The sequence below is a fragment of the Protopterus annectens genome, chromosome 3.part1, assembly GCF_019279795.1.
Source record: "Protopterus annectens isolate FY-2018-M chromosome 3.part1, PAN1.0, whole genome shotgun sequence".
Taxonomy (NCBI): domain Eukaryota; kingdom Metazoa; phylum Chordata; order Ceratodontiformes; family Protopteridae; genus Protopterus; species Protopterus annectens.
The window spans coordinates 1,229,226,627-1,229,248,857 of NC_056732.1; the positions used below are offsets into that span (position 1 = coordinate 1,229,226,627).

The 22,231-nt window shown below is 42.5% G+C and overlaps 1 protein-coding gene across 1 annotated transcript in view; it reads right to left on the bottom strand.

Moving 5' to 3' along the window:
* The window catches only part of LOC122797762 (serine/threonine-protein phosphatase 6 regulatory ankyrin repeat subunit A-like), a 2,341,865-nt gene that overhangs the window by 1,269,705 nt on the left and 1,049,929 nt on the right, over positions 1-22,231 (bottom strand). Inside the window, exon 13 of the mRNA XM_044066284.1 lies at positions 19,754-19,882. Coding sequence (XP_043922219.1) covers positions 19,754-19,882 — 129 coding nt within the window. The remainder of the gene's footprint in view (positions 1-19,753; positions 19,883-22,231) is intronic.

Consider the following 22,231-nt stretch of genomic DNA (forward strand, 5'->3'; position numbering starts at 1 on the left):
AGTGTTGCATCAATTTTTGTGTGGCAGCCTTAGCTAATACACATTTAATGCAACTGTGGCATGCTTTCCAGTACCAGCTGATATACACTGCAGCAGTGTATGACACAATTGTTGCTAGATACAACGATGAAATGCACAGTTCTGTTGTGATTAATTCTCCTTGGATATATAACCACTTCATAGGTGTTTTTGTTCCCACCTTTAACCATGGTTATTTACAATCACAGACATATTTGCAGATTAACTTCATTCATAAGAGTGATTTCTGACAAGAGTTCCACCACAGTACAGTTTTTTGACATGTCTCACATCTCCTGTGTACATACATCTCACCTGTTATGACTTCTACAGCTGTTCCAATTAATGCATTATAATAAGTTATATGCTGTTCCACCTGACATTTATGCTTCTGTGGCATATCCCTGAAGATTATAGTCACTAAAGAGTGATCTTTTCTTTGTCTCACTTCCTACCCTTCAGAACATGGAGAGTACTGACACAAATATTATTGTATCCACTTTCACAACTTCTAGGAGCAGTATGTAAAAGTTTTCCCCATGTTTCTGCATTTGTTCATACATTTATGTGCATTTGTCCAGTATTCCTGCACTGGGTGTTTGAGAGATGTTCCTATGTGAAGATCAAAAGCCTTACATGCTTACTTACTACAGCATTTATTTTCTCTTGCACATTTAAAGACTGTTTGTTAATAAGAATGAAATGCCAGTAATGTTCCACACGTTCATGACTCAATGCACTATGCAACAGTATCAACCTTCATTGTCCATATGTTGCTAGGCTTTTTTTTGATCATGTATTCCTGATTTATCTGATGTTGTGAAGTGTGTGCACTCTCTCTTCTGAATCGCTGGTTTACTGTGTACACTCTTTTGTTGATTTCATGCACACACATAGGTTAGGCCCTTCCTTGCCTCAAACTTTTTAGTTTGCATTTTTCGATCTTTTGAGCTTTTCGACTACTGTTTGTGCCTATATTACTGTTTTATTACCTTATTTTCCTGTTTTTGTGAGCTTATATTGTTGATTGCACTTGTGGGCTAAAGTATTGCTTAAAAGTAACAAACAGGCTAATACACTCAAGTGTACCAGCCTTTGATAGCAATTTAGTCGAAAACAAAGCATTTACTGCATTTTTGTGTCTGTTTGCAAGAAAAACAAAAAAAACAAAAATATTTCTCCTTTCCTAAACTTTCCTAGCTAGTTGTTCCAGTGATCAGATTTTGCTGATCCCTGGGCTTTGTATTTGGTTTCTGTGTTCCTCCATTTTCTTGTGTGGCCAGAGGTAGTTTCTTTACTCACCAGTGGGAGTGGGGAGTACTGAGCTGCTTGTTTGTCCTCAGAGGAGTGGTTAGAAGCAGCAACTAGTAATTCGTCGGCCATTTTGGGTCATTTCCTGTTTTTTCCAGCCCCCTGCTATAAAGCAGCGTTAGCCTTTAGCGATTTAGCGGAGCTGCTACCGTTGCACACTAGGGCAGCGCCGGTTAATCAGATTTAAACTATTAGGGCTACCTAAAGTCCACTCTTCAAATTTTCCCTTAAAACTACCTTCCTCAAAGTATACTACTGTCCTATTTAGTGTATCCTACAACTATAAATTATCTCTACTTGACTCCCAAGTAGACTATTCTCTATCTGTATAGCGAAGCACTTGCTCCTACAGTACTTATCACCTCGATACAGCATTCTTTTTATACAAAGGACCCCAAAAAAGCAAACCCCATTTCTCGGTCACCCACATCCCCCAGAACCTTTTCTTAAGTTTTTCTGTCTATTCCTTCTAGCATGTCGAGGGATCAGTTGCTAATGTCCTCTCCTGCTCAGCTGGTGAACCTGGGAATATTGAGGCAATGTTACAATTGCCTCATGTACACAGACAACCCTCTCCTCCTCCCACAAAACACAAATACATGCGAGAGATGCAACTAAACGGCCAAACTGGAGGCTGAGCTCTCTCAACATAGGACTGGCATGACCAGACAGGAGGAGAAGGTAACCACACACACTATAGACCCAGTCTCACATAATACCATCACAACCTCAAATCATACACATAAACACACAAAGACATACTCGGAGGCTCTGATCAAAAATCTACCAAAACAGCAGAGGCCACCAAAGCAGACACCCAAACAACTACCACCTCAGAACACAACACCTGCAACACATAGACCACACAGTCAGAGTGTCAAGCAGTCACAGCCCTAAAGGCCAAACACAATGCCAGACACACTAGTCATTGGTGACTCCATAGTCAGACACACTGACGTCCCGCTCACCAGACTGAGTAAGGAGAAGGTCACAGTAAGCTGTCTGTTGGGTGCTAGAATCCGCCACATAACGCATGCACTCAGGTCTCTCAACAGCAGGTACAAGTACGACTCAATCATTGTCCACGCTGGTGTTAACGACCTGAGACTACATGAAAAGAGACATAGAGGAGCTCTCTGATTATGTAGCCCAAGCAGGTATGACCCTGACCTTGAGCAGTATCCTACCTTCACCAAGAATGATGCCACAATACAGAGATAAGATGATCAGCTTTAACAATTGGCTTAAACTCTGGTGTCATTCAAAGGGGATCCAATGTCTGTCTGCCTGGGATGACATGCTGGACAAGCCACGCTGCTTAAGGGCGGCTTGCACTTGTCACCCTGGGATTCGGATTTTGGAAAAGGCTCTTGCCACCCCATAGTGCCTTTTTAGGCAAGGCTCAAATTCTAAACCTACCACCCTAGAACAAAACAAAGAAAAAACTAAGGGTAATGCTGCTCAATGCCAGAAGTCTCAACCTCAAGATGCATGCACTCGAGGCCCTTCTCAGTATGGAGAACATCAATGTCTGTGCTGTGACAGAAACCTGGTTCAAGGCTCCTGAGAGCACACCAGCACTATCAGGTTTTACCTCATATCATGCGTTCCGGCCCCAAAACCTGGACAATACCAAGAAAGGAGGAGGGGTATCCATATTCATCAAGGACACCCACACCTCAAGATTGGTGGCATCGCACGATGCATCGGAAACCATCCAGGTGCAATTAACCATAGGCAAGACTGCTCTTCAATTTGTAGCATGTTACAGGCCACCCTCGCAAACTCAGGAACCTCATATGGCCTTCCTGAAAACACTGGAGGGGATAAATGTATCTCCGAACACCATCATACTAGGTGACTTCAACTACCCTAATATAGACTGGGAACACTACTCAAGCCCAAACACTCTAGCCCAAAAGTTCCTGGAATTCATAAACTCAAATGCCATGGAACAACTAGTCACCATCCCCACAAGAGGAGAAAACATACTTGATCTCATCATCACGAACATGGGAGCACAATGTTCAACGCTGGAAGCATACCCCTCACTGGTGAGATCTGATCACAAACTAATCTCACTGGAGGTCCGCATCCGCCCCACCGAAATGAAAAAGACCACAGTAAAGAACTTCTAAAGCCGACTTCACACTTCTAAAGACTAGTGTGGTCTCCTTTAAGGCCCCTGAGCCGGCGGTTAACATTACTCAAACCGCTGAATCACTTACAAATGCCTTCTACCAGCACCTGCAGGGCTGCATGGATCAGGCAATCCCAAGCAAAACAAAGACTCTTTGTACCAAAGGCAAGCGTCCAGTCTGGTGGACCCCAGCCATAAACAAACTCTACAACAAAAGGAGAAAGCTACTACAAGATAGAGCAAAATCCTTAAAAGGTAAGACACCGCTGATCACTATAAGTAAAAGCTAAGAGCTCTCATAAAATCATCCAAAGCTAATTTTGAGAAAAAATATCTAAGGACTCTAAAGACAACCATAAGGCATTCTTTAGCTATGTCAGAAACCTAGGAGGAAACTCCCAGATATGCTCAGAATTAGTTCAAAATGATGTGAAGATTACTGATCCTACAGACATTGCCAACATACTGGCTGAAAGGTTCAGTGCAAACTTCTCCCCTCCCCTAAAGGAGAGATATCTATACCAAATGATTGTAGCCCCCAAACATCTCTAACGCCCAGGTGAGAATTGCTCTCTCCAAGGCAAAGAACACAGCATCCATGGGACCTGATGGTGTCCCCGGCTGTGTGCTCCATGAACTCAACGAGGAATTAAACCCACAGTTAGGACAGCTGTTTAATCTTAGTCTCACCTCCGGATACGTACCCAGGGAGTGGCGCACAGCGACTGTGGTCCCACTCCACAAAGGCGGTGCCTCCATCGACCCTGGAAATTACCGTCCCATTAGCTTGACAAGCCTTATCTGCAAAGCCATGGAGAGGATCATAATGGATCTCATAAATAAAGACATAGGGAACTTGCAGACTTTGGATCCAACCCAGTTTGGCTTTGTTAAAGGCAGATCATGCCTTCTAAACTTGGTTGACTTTTTCGAAACAGTCACCAAGGCCATTGACGAGGGAAAGGCAGTCCATACAGCCTACCTAGACCTGGCGAAGGCTTTTGATACAATACCTCACTCGGGTATCATTGAAAAACTCATCAACTTAAATGTAAACCCATACATTACAAGATGGGTTGCAAACTGGCTGAGTGACAGAACCCACAGGGTCAGAGTTGCTGGCGCCATGTCAGACTCAAAGCCTGTCACAAGTGGTGTCCCACAGGGCTCAGTCCTGGGCCCACTCTTGTTTGGCATCTACTTTTCTGAAGTACAAGCAAACACAGGAGGGTTATGGCTGACAAAGTTTGCAGATGACTGCAAACTGGGCGCCGTCGTTGAAAACACATCCGACACAGATATCCTTCAGAAGGGTCTCACAGAAACAGATAACTGGTGCCAGAGCCATGGCCTAAAGTTAAATGCCAAGAAATGCATAGTCATACCCTTCGGGAAAAATAAAGTTACCCCTAGCTACCATATAGGTGGCAATCCCCTGAACACAGAAGAAGTTATTAGGGACCTGGGAACCCAGGTTGACAGTAGCCTTTCATTCGACACTCATATTGCTAAAGTAGTTAGGAAGACCTTCTACATTGCCCACCTTATCATGAAGGGATTCACATCTAGATCAAGGAAGTCATAGTCTCCCTATACTCATCACTTATCAGACCAATGATCGAGTACAATGCCCCATTCGAATGTATCTGACCCGACACTTGCAGCAGCTGGAGAGGCCACAAAGTTCCTCACCAAAAGGATAAAGGGTCTCAAAATCTGTCTTATGCTGCCCGACTGAAAGAACTCCAGTTATATTCAGTTGCTTACCGCTTGCTCAGAGGTGACCTATGCCTGACATACAAGGCCATGTCAAACCCAGATTTGATTAACATGCTTCATCTCAAAAAATCTAGATCCCTCAGAGCCACAAGGGCGGGAGACTTAAACCTCGACACGGTTATTAATAGGACGTGCTGGAGGGATAGATTCATCACCCAAAGACTCCCAATGCTGTGGAACAAAATCCCGGTTTATGTGAGGCAGAGCACCTCGCTGGCCTTGTTCAAGAGGAATCTTGACCAATGGATGGGAGATCGCAGATACACCCCAGGGGTTACCTCAGTGTCACTGCTCGACAGAGGCACAGCAAAATAATGGGCATAGTTTCTCCAAACTAAAGGGGTGGCGTAAGCCACAAAACTATGGGCTAGGCTTATAAATGCCCTCGGGCAGATAGCCTAGTATGAACCTATGAACCTATGAACCTATGAACATGGCCACGAGCCTGTGCTGTGGGTTGGAGGTAAAGCTGCTCATCACGTTATGTGCCTTGATTTCGTGTGGATTTGATTAGCAATGCTCTAACATAAATGACAGTGTTATCTTGTGTGTGATGTGTACTTCCTGTTAATGAATCTCAGGGATTATCTCACTTTTCTATGCTGTTTAAGTGTCCATGCATCCTTTTATATAATTATATATTTTTCTCTTAGTTTTTTTATATACAATGCTAGACATGTTGCACACAGGGTAATATACACAATGCCTCAAGTGTTACAATTCAATATCACTTGACAAGCACTAACCTTAGAATAACCATGAATAATCATATTAGGGCCTTATAAATAAAATGGAAATAATAGCAAGTACCACATTTTGACATAAAACCATTATTAACTACATTAATGGGTCTTATCTCAAAAGTACTCTTAATATTATGGGTAGATTTATAATAATTATAGGTTAATGTCCCAATCTATTTAATTCAGTCTGGTTGCTGAAAAATAAATTCCAATTTTTCTCTATTATAGAACATACCCTATTGGAGTCAAATGAATTATGTAAAACCATATCTTTTGAAAAAAAATCCCTATCCAAACACTTAAACAACATGGAAAAATTAGATAATCTATTGCTGAGTTTAAATAATAGGTTCATAGGTTCATAGGTAGGTACTCTGGCTATTGGCCCTAGGGCCAATATAAGCCTAGCCAAAAAGGTATTCTGGCTTTTGCCACCCAAGAAAATTATTTTCCTGTGCCCCTGTCAAGCAAAGCCACAGAGGTGGTCCCCGGGGTGAATTTCCTATTTCCCATCCAATCATCAAGATTTTTCTTGAAGAGTGATAATGAGGAGCTTTGTTTGCTATAGATAGGTAGTTTGTTCCAGAGTATGGGAAGTCTTTGGGACAGGAATCTATCCCTCCAGCATGTTCTGTTTATTGTAGTGACAAGATTTAGGTCCCTAGAGTGTGTAGCTTGGAGGGATTGGGATTTCTTTAAGAGGAGCATGTCCAACAGCTCTAGGTTTGACATAGCTTTGTATATTAGGCAGAGATCTCCTCTAAGTAGGAAATATGTGACAGAGTAAAGCTGGAGTTTTTTGAGACGGTCTGCATAGGGCGTCTGTTTGAGGCCAGTAATCCTCTTTGTGAGGTACTTCTGTGGCCTTTCCAGTTGTTGTAGATGTCTTTTGAGGTACATACCAAAAGGGGCATTGTACTCTATAATGGGTCTAATGAGTGACGAGTAGAGGGGAACAATGACCTCTTTTTTCCTGGACGAGAAACCATTTGTGATGAGGTGTGCCACATAGAAGGATTTTCTGACTACTGTGGCGATGTGATTATCAAAGGAGAGACTACTGTCCACCTGTGCCCCAAGGTCTCTTATCACACTTTTGGTGTTAAGTAGACTACCACGTATGTGGTAGCTCATGGGTACAAAGTTTCTACCAAAGGGGATGACAATGCAATTTTTGGCACTGAGCTTGAGGCCATGGCTTGGACACCAGGCATCTGTCTCTGTGAGGCCCCTTTGTAGGATGTCCATATCAATAGAAGTTTTGATTATTGCTCCTAGTTTGCAGTAATCTGTGAACTTTGTTTGCCAAAGACATTCTGTGTTAGCCTGTACTTCAGAAAAGTACATATCAAACAGGAGAGGACCTAGGACTGAAACCTGTGGTACTCCACTTGTCACTGGTCTGAAGTTGGATTTGGAGTCTGCTACTTTCACAGTGTGGGTTCTGTGAGTGAGACAGTTGGCAACCCATCTTGTGACATAGGGATTTACACCTAGTTTAGTGAGTTTATCTACAAATCCAGAATGGGGGATGGTGTCAAAAGCCTTGGTGAGATCTAGATAGGCTGTGTGAACCACCTTACCCTTGTCTACGGCTTTGGTGACTGCTTCAAAGAAGTCTATCAGGTTTAGGAGACATGATCTGCCTTTTACAAACCCAAACTGGGTGGGGTCCAAAGTTTGGAGATTACCAATGTCTTTGTGTATAAGATCCATGATGATACATTCCATGGTCTTGCAGACCAGGCTCATTAGGCTAATGGTGTGGTACTTCCCAGGGTCCGTGGTGGCTCCCCCTTTGTGGAGTGGGATAACCATCACTGTGCGCCATTCAGTGAGCACAAAGCCTGAGGTGAGGCTATGATTGAACATGGTGCTTAGGTGTGGTGCCAGTTCATTCTGCAGTTCATGTAGAATGCAGCCTAGTATGTTGTCAGGTCCCATGGATGCTGTGTTCTTGGCTTTGGAGAGTGTCGTTTTTACCTGTGCAGCCATGATTACAGGAACTTTGCATTCTTCTGGTATAGAGATGGGCCCTTTAGGGGGGGGGGTAAAGTTAGCACTGAACCTATCTGCCAGGATGTTGGCAATATCAGTTGGTTCTGTATATTTAGTGCCATTGTGCTGTAACTCAGAGCAGATCTGAGTGTTGCAATTGAGATTATTGATATAGCTATAGAATGCTTTGTGGTTGTCTTTAGAATCAGTGGTGATTTTGTTTTCGTAACTAGCTTTGGAGGATTTTATGAGGGATCTCAGCTTCTTACTGAGGATGACCAGGGAGTTCCTCCATTCATGGGATTTTACTCTTTTTTGCAACAGTTTCTTTCTTCTGTTGTAGAGTTTGCTTATGGCAGGGGACCACCAGATTGGCTTCCTTTTTTTGGAGGATAGCATCTTGGTTCTGTTAGGGATAGCACAATCCATGCACTCGTGTAAGTGCTTATAAAGTGCATTTGTATAGGATTCAGCAGTCGTACCTCTATAGTCCATCTGCATGGGTTTCGTGAAGTTTGCCACTTCTGTCTTAAGAAGCATGAAGTTGGCTTTGGAGAATTTTTTTATGGTGGTTTCCCTAAAGGGGGGGTGGGGGTGGGATGTGGATGTCTAGGGTGATTAGCTTGTGGTCGGATCAGACCAATGAGGAATTGACCTCTGGTGTGGAACACCGGTCACTCATGTTGGTAATGACTAGGTCTAGGATATTGCTGCCCCTGGTGGGGGTGTGGATAAGTTGATCCAAGGCATTGGAATTTATGAATTCCAGAAAACGTTGACCAAAAGAGTTGGTACATGAGTAGTTTTCCCAGTTATGGGTGGGGTAGTTGAAATCACCCACTATTAGGGTGTTGGGTTGTACCTTAATATTTTCCAGTGTATCAAGAAATGAGGAGTGGGAATCCTGGGGCATGGTTGGGGGTCTGTAGCAAGTTACAATTTGGATTGCAGTCTTGCCCAGAGTTAGTTGCACTTGGATAATCTCGGATGCATTATGCTGATTAACTAGCCTGGAGGTGTGGACATCCTTAATGAATATGGACACGCCTCCCCCTTTAGTGTTTCAGTCCAGGTTAGGTGGCCGAAAGGTGTGGTATGAATTATAGCCTGGTAATTCAGGGGTGCTCTCTGGAGCCTTGAACCAGGTCTCTGTCACTGCACAGATGTCAATGTTCTCCATTTTAAGAAGTGCCTCAAGTAAATGCATTTTGAGGTTTAGACTTCTAGCACTGAGTAGCATTACCCTCAGATTTTGCTTGCTTGTACCTGTTAAGGTGGTGAATTTGTCATTTGAACCTTGCCTAAAAAAGACACTAAAGGGGTGGCAATAACCTTAGCCAGTATCCAGAATCCCAAGGGTGAAAGGTGCAGGCTATCTCTGGCAAAGCATCATGGTCGGTTGATCATGTCATCCCAGGCAGACAGATACTGGATCGCCTTAGAATGACACCAGAAGCTTAGCCAATTGTTGAAGTCAATAATTTTGTCCTTGTACTGTTGTATCATTCTGGGTGATAGCAGGATGCTACTCAGGGCTAGGGTCACACCTGCATGGGCGACAAGATCGGTGAGCTTGTCCACGTCTCTTTTCATGTAGTCAAGAGTGGTACATCTCAGGTCATTCACACCAACATGGACAATGACAGAGTCATATTTGTAGTTGCTGTGGAGTGACCTGAGTGCGTGCGTTATGTGGCGGATCCTGCATTTCTGCTTTGGAGGTCTCTGTTGCTTGAGCATATTTTTATTGAGAGCCTCCGTGAATGTAGGTGTGTGTTTCATGTTTCTGTGTGTGTGTGTTTCGATGGTGTAGGTTTTGAGGGACTATGTGATGAGTGTGGTACTTTCTTCCTGTCAGCATGGATTCAGACCTTCCCACAGCACCACCACTGCATTGCTCTCCTTCACTAACTCCATTAACTATAACCGCAATAACAATAGACTATCATCTGCACTCTTCATTGACTTATCTAAAGCTTTCAATATGGTCAATCACCAACTTCTTCTGCACATTCTTACTTCTCTCTCACTCGATCCTCCTTCCATAACCTGGTTCACATCTTACTTAGATAACCGACAACAATCAGTTCTCTGGAAAAACTCTCTATCTGATCACCTTCCTATATCTGTAGGGGTTCCTCAAGGCTCTATCCTAGGCCCCCTACTATTTTCCATTTTTATTAATGACCTTCAAACAGCTATCCCAAACACTACCTGCATTCAATATGCAGACAACTGTACAATAATCTGTACAGCCACCTCTCAAACCGAACTCCAGTCTATTACCCAAAAAGCTTTTAACACTGTTGAACAATGGTTCTCTCAACGCTGCCTGCTCCTTAACCTAAGAAAACTAAACTGCTACTCTTCTCACCAAGCCGAAAGTCTACCCCTATTCATTTCACTCTCACTTCCAACAATGGTACTCTTATCTCTCCGGAGCTAACCACTAAGCTATTAGGAATAACTATTGACAACAATCTCAACTTTGATTCTCACATCAACAATACAATAAAATTAGTTAACAAAAAAATAGGTTCGCTATATAGAATCAAACCCTTCCTCACTCCACTAGCTAGGACCACAATAGCTAGAATGCACCTAATCTCTACTCAACTCTATGCCTCACCTGTATTTACCAATCTCTCTAAAAATAACCTCAATAAACTAATAACATCCTATAATAATATTGCTAGATTTGCTACAGGATCCTCCTTCAGAGCCCATCACTGCCTGAACCTAAAACAACTAGGATGGCTCAAACTCCCTAACCACCTCAAACTCCAACAGCTTACTATAGTGCACAAGACCCTTTACCAACCTAACAAAACCCCAATACTTACCAGTCTCATTATACCATACAATAACCTGAGACACCTACGCTCTTCAAACAAACATTTGATCAGTACTACTAAAACTAACAATGTAGCAGGTGATTCACTGTTCTACAATGCTGTTGGAAAAATATGGAATAAACTACCCACTGAGATCACATCTCTCACATCTCTCCCACTGTTTAAAAAGAATCTAAAGCTGTATTTCAATAATCACTGGCTATGCTCTTGTACTAACCCAGACTAACCCTGTTTCTGTTCTCTTTCTCTTCTCTTTTCATTTCTACTCTCCCTATAACACTAATACCTTTCCCTACTCACCTTAAAGCATTTTTAGCAAACTTTATGTTATATTTATTGTAATTACTATGTATGACTTTACTATGTATGGCTTTACCTGTTTCATGCTACTATAATCATTGTTTAACGATTATATAAACCTGTAATAAATACTGGAGCTTTTCTCCCCGGGCCTCTACTGAAAATGGACATATATCCAGCTAGACTAGCCCGGTCAACAAATGTAAAATAAAATAAAATAAATAAATAAAGTGTTTACCTTCTTCTCTTGACTGTCTAGACCAGTCTTGGGTGAAGAGAGCTTTGCTTCCAGTTTGGCTATCTAAGTGCATCTCTCACAGGTTGTAGTGTTGGGTGGTAGGAGGAGAGGGTTGTCTGTGTACATGAGGCAATTGCTGCAATGCCCCAAGATGCCCAGATTCATCAGGTAGACAGAAGAAAACACCAGGAGCTGACCCTTAGACATGCCTGGATAGGTACTTATTTATTAAGTACTAAAAACTGTTTTCCTCTAGACAAGTGAGGAAAGTTGAGTGCTGTAGTAATTTGTAGCTTATTTAGTGCTTACAATGAGTTCTGAACAAGTACTGAGCTCAAAGAACAGATTTTAGTGCTAGAACTAAAAAGCTGGCTAGTTCTAAGCACTAAAATCTAAAGCTAAAAACTGAGCCTAGTTCCAGCAGTCTTCAATCTGACAAGTTCAAACTGCTCAGTCCTGCCACTGGGGTGCAGGGGGACCTTCTCCAAAAAAAGATGGTTTGGATTAGTGCTCATGTTATACAAAGCTAGATTCAACAGGTCTGAATTTAGTCTATGCTACAGCAAACAAGGTGTACCAATTTCAGAAAGAAACAGTTCAAATAAGCAGGCACAATAAGCCTTTAACCAGAAACTCCCAGCTCAGAAGGGCAGAATCCAGCCTCCCACAAGAATGCAGACCACACCTTCTCAATGTAAAAAAACTGGCCCAACGCTCAAGTGCTTAAACCAGAACTAATACAATTTAGAATAACAGACACTAAGCCTTCAATTAGCAACTCCCAATTTAGAAGGATGTAAGCTACCTGTCCTGCCACAACAGTGCAGACCACAAACCTTCTTAATGTAAAACAACTGGTCTGAAACCCAAGTGCTTCAACCAAAGGCTTAGAATAACAGTTACAATGTAATCAGGCTACTAACAAGCAGTAATAACTGTGGCAGAATAAACACAATTGAATACTTTTAAGAACAAGCAGCAAAAACAAAATAAAGTAATAAAGTAGGAAGAAACACAAATACAGTAAAAGCAGATGAATAAAGTGCAATTTTTTATATAACAATACATGGTATGCAAAGATTTTTAGAACGTTTTTATTTTTTATTTTAGAGAAAGTGGAAAAATGTCCTAAGGCAAGTACTGCAAAAATGTTTTGCTGTATTATGACCTGTATTGGCTGATACATTTAAAGTCTGATGGTTTGCTATTTCTAAATGATCATGTGGCCTTAATTCCTGCTTTAAAGTCTTTAGGAATCTGGCTAAACAAATAGCAAATCTAATGTGTTTTTTTTTATATTTGGGGGATATTTAATCATTGTGGTTCTTATAGATGATTTATTCTGATTAAGTTCCTTTGTAAGACAAAAGTGCTTAAATTTTATAAACTCCTTGTGGATACTGCTTTTTTCCCATTTTCGTATCTTTCAGGTGTAGCAACAATGGAATATGGTTGACAAAGAGTTAATAAGCCTTTCTTCTGGGACTGGCATTAACAGTAATAGGTAGCTATTTCTGAGAACTCCAGTTCAGCTCACATCTGGGTTGTCTTATGTATGAAATCCAATCATGCTTCCTTTGTTCATGTGGGTTTTCACTGGGTACTCTGATTTCTTTCTGTTGCATCCCCAAAGCATGTTTTAGGTGAACTTGCAATCCTCTAAATTGCCTGCAGGTGTGTATACCATGTGTGTGTGTGTGTGTGTGTGTGTGTGTGTGTGTGTGTGTGTGTGTGTGTGTGTGTGTGTGTGTGTGCATGTATGTGTCATTACATGTTTTCTGCAATGGCTTATGCCCTGTTTACAATGATTTTCTCTGTTTTCTGACTATTCTGAGCTGCAGCTGCTGAAAAGTACAGTTTTGTACCTACCATAAATGTAGATGTTCGAGTGTTAATACAGCTGCAGTCATAACAGATGGGTTTTCCTGCCGTCAGGCGGGTCCTCGGTCGGCCGAATTCCAAAGTCTAGGTCCGGCGTCGGTTGTCGTCACTTCTTCCCTGATGTCAGTGCGACAGGGGTATAAAAGAACCAGCCGACGCCATTTTCTTCAGTTTTTCTTGACCCAGATGTCAGGTGCCCCCAGAAGGAAGGCAATACATAAATTTATGTAATAATGAAATGCAATATAATCAAAAAACAGTAGTTGCAAGCAAATACACCATAAAAGAATACCCAATCAGGTTGTATGAGGAGGTGTTAGCCATAAGGCCTGTCCCAAGAGGGGAAGGAGGGAGGGAAACCTGGACTGCAGCTGTATTAGCACTCGAACATCTACATTTATGGTAGGTACAAAACTGTACTATGTTCATCGTGCATACAGCTGCAGTCATAACAGATGGGTAGAATCCCAAAGCTAAAAAAGGGGTGGTAGGCACTAGGTGGAGCTCGGAGGAGCTAGGATGCCCTGCAAGACTGCAGTGGCAAAGCCTGCTCTAGATTTGGAGTATAATGGTAGGTGATAGTGCTTGGAGAAAGTATGTACTGAACTCCAAGTGGCAGCTTCCAAAATATCTTTGGTAGGAACCCCCCCTGAGGAAAGCTGAAGAGGTAACTGTGGCCCTTGTGGAGTGAGACCTGATTCCTGCAGGTACAGTTTTACCATGAAAAGAGTAGCAAAAGCGTATGCAGTGGGCTATCCATTTTGAGATTGTCTGTTTGGAAATAGGCTTCCCTTGAGCTCCTGTAGCATAGGACACAAAAAGTTGCTCTGATTTTCTGAAAGGCTTTGTTCTGTCCAAATAATAACGTAGCTGTGGATAGCCTGATTCAAGGCTACCCTGGTTACTACCTTTGGCATAAAGGAAGGATTGTTCCATAAGGAAACTCTGTCCTGATGGAAAATGATGAAAGGCTGCACAGCCATGAGGGCTTCTAGTTCTGAAACCCTGTGAGCTGAGGTGATAGCCAGCAGGAAGGCTGTTTTCCAGGACAAATATTGCAGTTCTGTTGAAGCAGCTGGTTCAAAAGGAGGCAAGGTCAGTTTTTCTAGAATGAAATTGAGGTCCCAAGCAGGTACTGGTTGTTTCCTTGGGGGTTTTATATTCTTAGCCCTCTGATGAATTGTCTTAAGAGGGGGTGAGAGAATAAAGGAGGATCAGTGTTGTATTCTGCAGAAATGGCTGAGGCATGTATTTTGATGGAGGTGAATGAAAGTCCACTGCTTAGCAACTCAGCTAGGTACTGTAATATTTGAGGTAAATTCAGTATTCCAGGATTCTGGCCCTTTTTCTCATTCCAGGCACAAAAACGTTTCGATTTTGCGGAGTAGGCTTTTCTAGTAGAAGGTCTTCTGGCCTCCAAGATGACGTCCTGCACCTCCTTAGAGAGTAGGGTCTGTTGTGATTTTAAGGAATCTTCCATGTGGCTAGGTTGAGTGCTTTCAGCTGACTGTGAAGAGTTTTGAAGTTGTGCTGAGTCAGTAGAAGAGGCATTAGAGGCAGGATCCATGGTGGGGAATGTGTCAGGCTCCTCAGGAGTGGGTACCAGTGTTGTCTTGGCCAGTCTGGAGCAATGAGAATCATCTTTGGTCTGTCTGCTCTGGTTTTTAATAGAACTTTGGGCAGCAGAGGAAGAGGTGGAAAGGCATAAACTGTCATTGTTGTCCAAATGAAAGAGAGTGCGTCCACTTTCCAGGCCTGTGGATGAAAGGTCCTTGAGCAGAATTTTGCCAATTGGTGATTTCTGTGGGAGGCAAAGAGATCTATGTCTGGCCTTCCCCATGCTTGAATTATCTTTGTAAAAACTTGAGGATGCAACTTCCATTTGTGTGGTTCTGTCATATTTCTGCTTAGGTTGTCTGCCAGTGTGTTGTCCTTGCCTGGCAGGTACTGTGCTTGAAGTTCGATTTGTAATTCCAGAGCCATGTTCCAAAGAGACATGGCTAGCCTGCATAGGGGGTATGAATGGGTTCCTCCCTGTTTGTTTATGTATCACATCACTGTGGTGTTGTCTGTCCTTATCAATAGCTGGCCTGGATGCAATAGGTCTTTGAAAGCTATAATAGCATTTACTACTGCTAGCATTTCCTTTTGATTGATGTGTAGGTGCTTTTCTTTTTGGGACCATATGCCCTGAATGCACCGATTTGTCATGTGCGCCCCCCCAGGCGTAGTCCGAGGCGTCTAATGTGATGACTTGATTTGCTTGAGGCTTGCAGAATGGGAGACCTGTGTTTCTTTGGCATGCTTGAGCCCACCACAGAAATTCCTTTTGAAGACATGGAATCAGTGGTATTATTGTTTCCAAACTGTGGCTATGTTGAGACCATAGGTTTTTTAGGTACCATTGAAGTTTCCTCATATGCAGCTTTGCACATGGGATTAGTAGGATGCAAGATGCCATGAATCCCGGAGTCTGCAGGATTTTCCTTGCAGTCAGCCTGGTGAAAGTTGCCAGTTTTCTGAAGTATTGAGTTAGTTGCCCTTGTTTCTCTGGCGTGAGGTAGGCCATCTGGGTGTTGGTATCCAAGCTGGCACCCAGGAAAATTATTGTTTGAGAGGGTATTAGCCTTGATTTCTTTTGATTGACTGTGTACCCCAGAGAATTCAACAACATTATTACAAACACCAGATGTTTCAAAAGTGTGTGCTTGCTGTCCGCTTGGATAAGGCAGTCGTCCAAATATGGGTATATTTGTATCCCTTGAAGTTCGCAGTAGGCAATTACTGATGCCAGGCATTTCATGAACACTCTGGGCGCAGTAAATAAGCCAAAGGGCAATGCAGAGAATTGATAATGTGTTGAACCTGCAAGAAATCTGAGGTATCTTCTGCAATCTTGTCTGATTGGGACATGCAGGTATGCCTCCTTGAGGTCCAATGTTACCAGCCAAGACTCCTTGCCCAGCATGGGAAGAAGCTGCTGCAATGTGAGCATCTTGAATTTTGGCACGAGTAAAATGTGTTTAGGATGGATAGGTCCAAAATAGGTCTCCAATCTTTGCCCTTCCTTGGTACCAGGAATAGTCTGGAATAAAAACCTTGACCCTGTTCTTGTGCAGGTACCTCTTGAATAGCTTTCATGTCCATGAGATCTGAAATTTGTTTTTGTGCCTCTGCCTTTTGATTGTGTGGCAGGTTTGGCATGCCTCTCATTTTTGGAAGGGTGTGAAAGTGGAATCTGTAGCCTCTGTCTATAATGTCCAGGATCCATTTGTCTTTGGTGACAATATGACAATTTTTCAAAAATAATGCCAGTTTTCCGCCTAAAGGTGCTGCCATTTGAGCCTTGCTTGGCATGCAAAAGGGGAAAGTCATTGGTTCTGCTTTCTGAATGGCTGTGAACTATCCTCACCACCTCTTTGAGTAGGTGCTTGCCATTGTCTGCCTCTAAACGATCCTTGAGATTGCCCTCTACCCCTTGGGTGCCTGTATCTACCTCTTTGGGGTCTGTCTGTGGCTGGAAAGGACCAATTTTTTGAAGGCCAATTTCTACTGAAACGTGGAGGTTGTACCTGTAGGAAATCTTTCACTGTTTGCATTGATTTTGCCTTTTCCTCCATTTTCTTTAATACCTCCTCAGCTTTAACACCAAACAATATATCTTTTTGCAGAGGAGCATCTGGTAATTTAGCTTTGACATGATCTGGTAAGGTTTGCTCTTTGAGCCAAGCATATCTACGTATGACTGATCCTGTAATAGCAGCTCTACATGAGGCCTCTAAAGCATCAAAACCACATTGCAAGGTATGTTTACCCACTTGTTCTATACTATGTAACAAATCCTGCAACTCCTTCAAGTCTGGCTGTTCAGGCTGTGATATTTTGCTTTTCAACTGTGATAACAGAAACTGTTGGTACTTTAATATATGGAACTGACAGTTTAATGCCCGCATGGTTAAGGTTGCCGAGGTGTATACCTTTTTCCCCCACCTTTCTAAAGCTCTGGAATCTCTCTCTGAAGGTAATGGATTTTTAGCAGTGGAGGCCTTAATTCCCTTGGGACCCTGTGAAATAGTTTCTGGGTCAGCCGTATGGCTTTTGTATAGGAATTGGTGTGAATCAGGAACCCGGTAATACCTGTCAGGCTTGACTGGAGCTGGAGGTAAAGAATCTGGGTTAAGGCAGGCCTCCGAATACACATCATCTAGTATGTCTAAGACAGGAGGTATAGACAGAGGCCTGTGCTGAGGGAGCAAGAGGAAATCTCTAAGCCTTTTCTTGGAGTCTGAGTACTCTTGGCCTTCCCAGTGGAAGTGTTCCCTTAAGGTATGTAAGGTTTCCCCAAAAGAGTAATCCTCAGGGGGGGAGACAGAGGGAATGGACTCCTCTGCATCAGAATCTTCAGAAGGGGAGTAAGAATGTTCCTGGTCTTCAGAATGTTCTGAAATAATGGAGGCCTGGTACGAGGAAGGGGATTCTTCCTCCACTCTGGGCCTTTTGTCCGGGGGGGGGGTGGGAACCCCTGATAAGAGTAATTAAATCCTCAGCCATTTTGAGCATCTGCTTTTTAGGCATGGGGCCTTGAGAGGGGCCCTGTGGAGCTTGTCTTTTGGTATGCATGGCTGCTTTGGACTTAGTGAAAGCCTTGATGGAAAAAGAAGAGGAAGGCCTGTAGACACCTTGAGAAGTGGCAGGCCTGTCTAAACTCTGAGTTACACCGCCAAGAGTGGCTTCGGTATCTGTAGTCGGGGCGTGGGCCGAAGAGCCTGTGACCTCGGGCACAGAAGACACCGCGAATGCAGTGTCATCGGTAGTCAGGGGCTGTGTAGGCGCCTCGCTGAGAACCGGACCACCTGTTGTCGGCTTTGGCGTGGTGTTGGTAGAAGTCGCGGACCTCGTATGTCGGTCCTTATCTTTGCACCTTTTACTCAAAACCGGAGTTGGAGTATCCGACGACATAATGTAATTAAATTTTTTGCCAAAATAGTGTTGGACGAACTCTGCCCGATGCTTAATAGTGCGTCTGTTGAATGTAGCACAAAAACGACAGGCCGAGATGTCGTGGTCTGGGCCTAAGCAAGGAATGCAGAGGGAATGAAAATCCTTATGCAGTATTTGCTTCCCACATGAAATACAATTATTAATTTTGTCTGACATCGGTCTGAGGCAAGAAAAGTTTCCCCAACGGGGTACTTAGCTTTCAAGAAGACTTCGGTTGAAAAATATTCGTAATCTCAGGAGCTGGCCGATGGGCACTTGCAAACTGCTTCTGCTTCAGGCACCGCGCTGCAAGAAAGACTGGAGAAAATGGCGTTGGCTGGTTCTTTTATACCCCTGTCGCACTGATGTCAGGGAAGAAGCGACGACAACTGACGCCGGACCTAGACTTTGGAATTCGGCCAACTGAGGACCCGCCTGACGGCAGGAAAACCCATCTGTTATGACTGCATCTGTATGCACGATGAACATCAAGTAATTGGAGACTGGCTGGGCCATTACTATTCAAAAATGAACACGCTGATTGGCCAGCCCAACTAGCGTGCCCATTGCAAATCCAAAAACCTACTATCGGAAAAAGGTCCAGTCACCCAGACTTTTTCCCATTAATATATCTCATATATATATTTTTTTTTACTTTTCTTTATTTGCACAAAAAAAGAAAATGGAAGACCCGAAATGAATGAGGAAGATGGTGCAGACAAAAATAAAAAGATAATCAGGTATGTTCTGCAAAACTAAAGAAACTTACCCGATTATCCTTTTATTTTATCTGTCCCAGCTCTGCCGAACGTAAAAGTCTCCCGATTTCTTTTTTTATTTTCAATTAAAACAAAAAAAAAAAAAAAAAAAACAAAAGTAATGGAGATCTTCCTTTCTCTGTTGCTACCTCTGCACAACATTGATGCACTGCGTAAGCGTGGGAACACAAGTCCCATACGCATGTGCAGTACATCAGAAAATGCCCCAGGATACCAGAAAAATGCAGAAGGGCAGCATGGAGGCATAATACAAAGACATTATTTAAGAAAAGTAAGTATTTTTTTTCTAAAATAATGGCATTGTATAACAGCAATAACCAACTCCATGGTTGTGGTATATGGACATTTACCAATGGTTGGCTTTATTTAATGACTCGGGCTTCACCTTCCTGTTTAAACCACACCAACCATGGGTAAATCTTCAGTATACCACACCAACATCACTGGTTATTGATTAAATATTCATTTGTGCTACTTAGATTGCTAACCATGTTCTTTATTTTGGAGTTAGTTTGCACTGAAGTATAAAAGTGTCACTTGCAAGTCTTACAGAGATTCCTGACCGCTTCATGTTTCTTGACTGACACTTCATATATACCTTTTTCCTAAAATATTTGTTTTAAGGCACTTTCCATAAACTGCATATTTTCCTACACTATTTTCAGTTGCTATTGATTATTTAATTAATGGTACCAGACAGACACGTTCATTTCTCCTCCTTGCCTGCTCACCTCATTCTCTTGGTTAACACACATCACTGCTTCTGAATGATTCTTCTCATTGGCTAGGTAAGTCAGGATCTCTTCTACCAAGTGCAGATGACAGTGTCGGACTGCAATATGCAGAGGGTTCTCTCCCACCTAAAAAAGATGAAGATGGCCTCTTATCAGATACACTGCTATACATTCTAAGTGCCACACATGTTTAAGAATTGAATGCTATCCTTACAATACTCATGTCAAAGCAGGCTAAAATGTAGCAAGGTTCCAGATGCTAGACAATAAGTTCTTCCAAACTAATAAACAGGTACATGTACAAAGCCACAATAACCATGACCATGAAGTGCCCATCCACTGTGGGGGTACCTGTGATTTAAAATGATAAATTTGTAAAAATGAGGGGAATCCCTTGAGGCATGCTAAATAAATCTAACAATTGGGAACATGAAATTAAAAAGAACAAACATTAAGAATTGACTGCAACAAGTCACTTATGAAATCTTATCAAACAGATATATGTAATCAGATAATATATACCACAGATAAGTTCTTGAGGTATAATTGCATGCATTTCTCTCAGAACTATGCCAGGCATTAGCACAGGACTGACTTTAGGCCATTTGGACTAATTTAGCCCAGTAGTGCCCACTCCCTCAGGTGGCCCCTTTTGCATAATACTGCACTGTTATGCCTTACATGACCCAGAGATTTGCCTAAGAGACACCACAGAAGACAAATGATATTTGCCTACTGCAGTCTTGCTCCCATAATAGCTAGAGATCCAGTATCATTAATAACTGCAGCTTCATGCCTCTTGTATGGCTCACAGTGTTAGCTTCTTACACTCCCATAATAGTCAGTTGCTGTTGCTGACGGCTCAGAGGGGTTCAACCCAAAGCTGATCAGATTACCCATCTGTTTTTCTGTATCACTCCGGTTACAGTATCAGAAGGTAAGATCAGGCTTCTTTTAAAAGCTGATACATGGCTATTTTCTTTTCTTTCATTTCTCTTGCTGCTAAGGGGTTTATGAATGGTTGTTAATGAACAAAGTTACAAGAAATAACTGGGTAATAGTCAATTTCAGGCAGTATGAAAACAATCACTAATAAGCATAAAAAATGCAGACATTGTGATGTGAGGTAATTTCCTGTCACCAAGACTTGTCACAAAATGTTTCTAATTCAGCACTTTTCCCAGAGAAGTGAAATATGTGGTGTATGCACTGAGTGGTACAAGGCAGAGGTGGACATACACATTATTCACTTTGCTTTAAGCTTAGAATAGTAACAAAGAGGAAAGCAACCAAATAAACAATTAACTTTAATCAACTTCAAAGCAACAGTGGTAATGTAACAGCAAGTATGTAGAGACGTATAAAACAGGACAGTATGTACGTAATAATGCCAAAAACACAGTCTCCATGGGTCCCGAAAACATTCCATGATGCTTCCTAAATAGCTTAAAACAGAATCTATATGGGCCACTAGAATATAGCAATAATACATGCCTGGGTGTGGGTAATAGGTTCATAGGTTCATAGGTTGGTACTGAGCTATCTGCCTGAAGGCATATATTAGCCCAGCCATGTTGTGTGGTATTCACCGCCCCTTTAGTAGTTCCCTAGACCCTTGTACTAGCAGCTAGTACCCTTGGCCCCTATCTAGTAGTGCTGTTGGTGTGATCCCCGGTGTGAAATTTCTGTTACCCATCCACTCATCAAGGTTCCTCTTGAAGAGTGATAGTGAGGGGCTCTGTCTTATGTAATGCTGGATTTACCCACGGTTGGTGTGGTTTGGTCATGAGGGTGAAGCCCGAGTGGCCAAACAAAGACAACCACGGGTAAATCCAGCATTACCCACACCCAGAAGTGGGTTATTGCTTATACAATGACATTATTTAAGAAAAAAATAATTACTTTTCTTAAATAATGGCATTGTATAATGCCTCCTTGCTGCCCTTCCGCAGCTGTCTGGTATTCTGCGGCATTTCTGATGTACTGCGCATGCGTATGCTTACACAGTACATCAGTGCTGTGGGCAAAAGCAATGGAGAAAGCAAGATCTCCGTTGCTTTTTACAAACTGTCTTGCTATGTTAACGGAGTTTAACATAGGGAGACAGCTTTAAAAAAAGCAACGGATAATCTCTCTTGCTTTTTTTAAAGCTGTCTCGCTATGTTAAACTCGTTTAACATAGCGAGACAGGTTGTAAAACGCAATGGAGATCTTGCGTTCTCCGTTGCTGTAAAAAGAAAAGAAGAGTTATACTAATAGAAAAAGTCCAGGCGACTCTGATTTACAACGTGCAAGCTGACCAATCAGCGTGCATGTTTTGGAATATTAATGGGGGGTTGTATAATACCTCTTTAACCACAGCCTCCAGAAGGGGTATGCCCCAGATTAATGCAGGACTGCAACTGTTATTCCTATGCACAAGGGGCTCATCAACTGACCCAGGGAACCACAGACCCATAAGCTTGATGAGTCTTA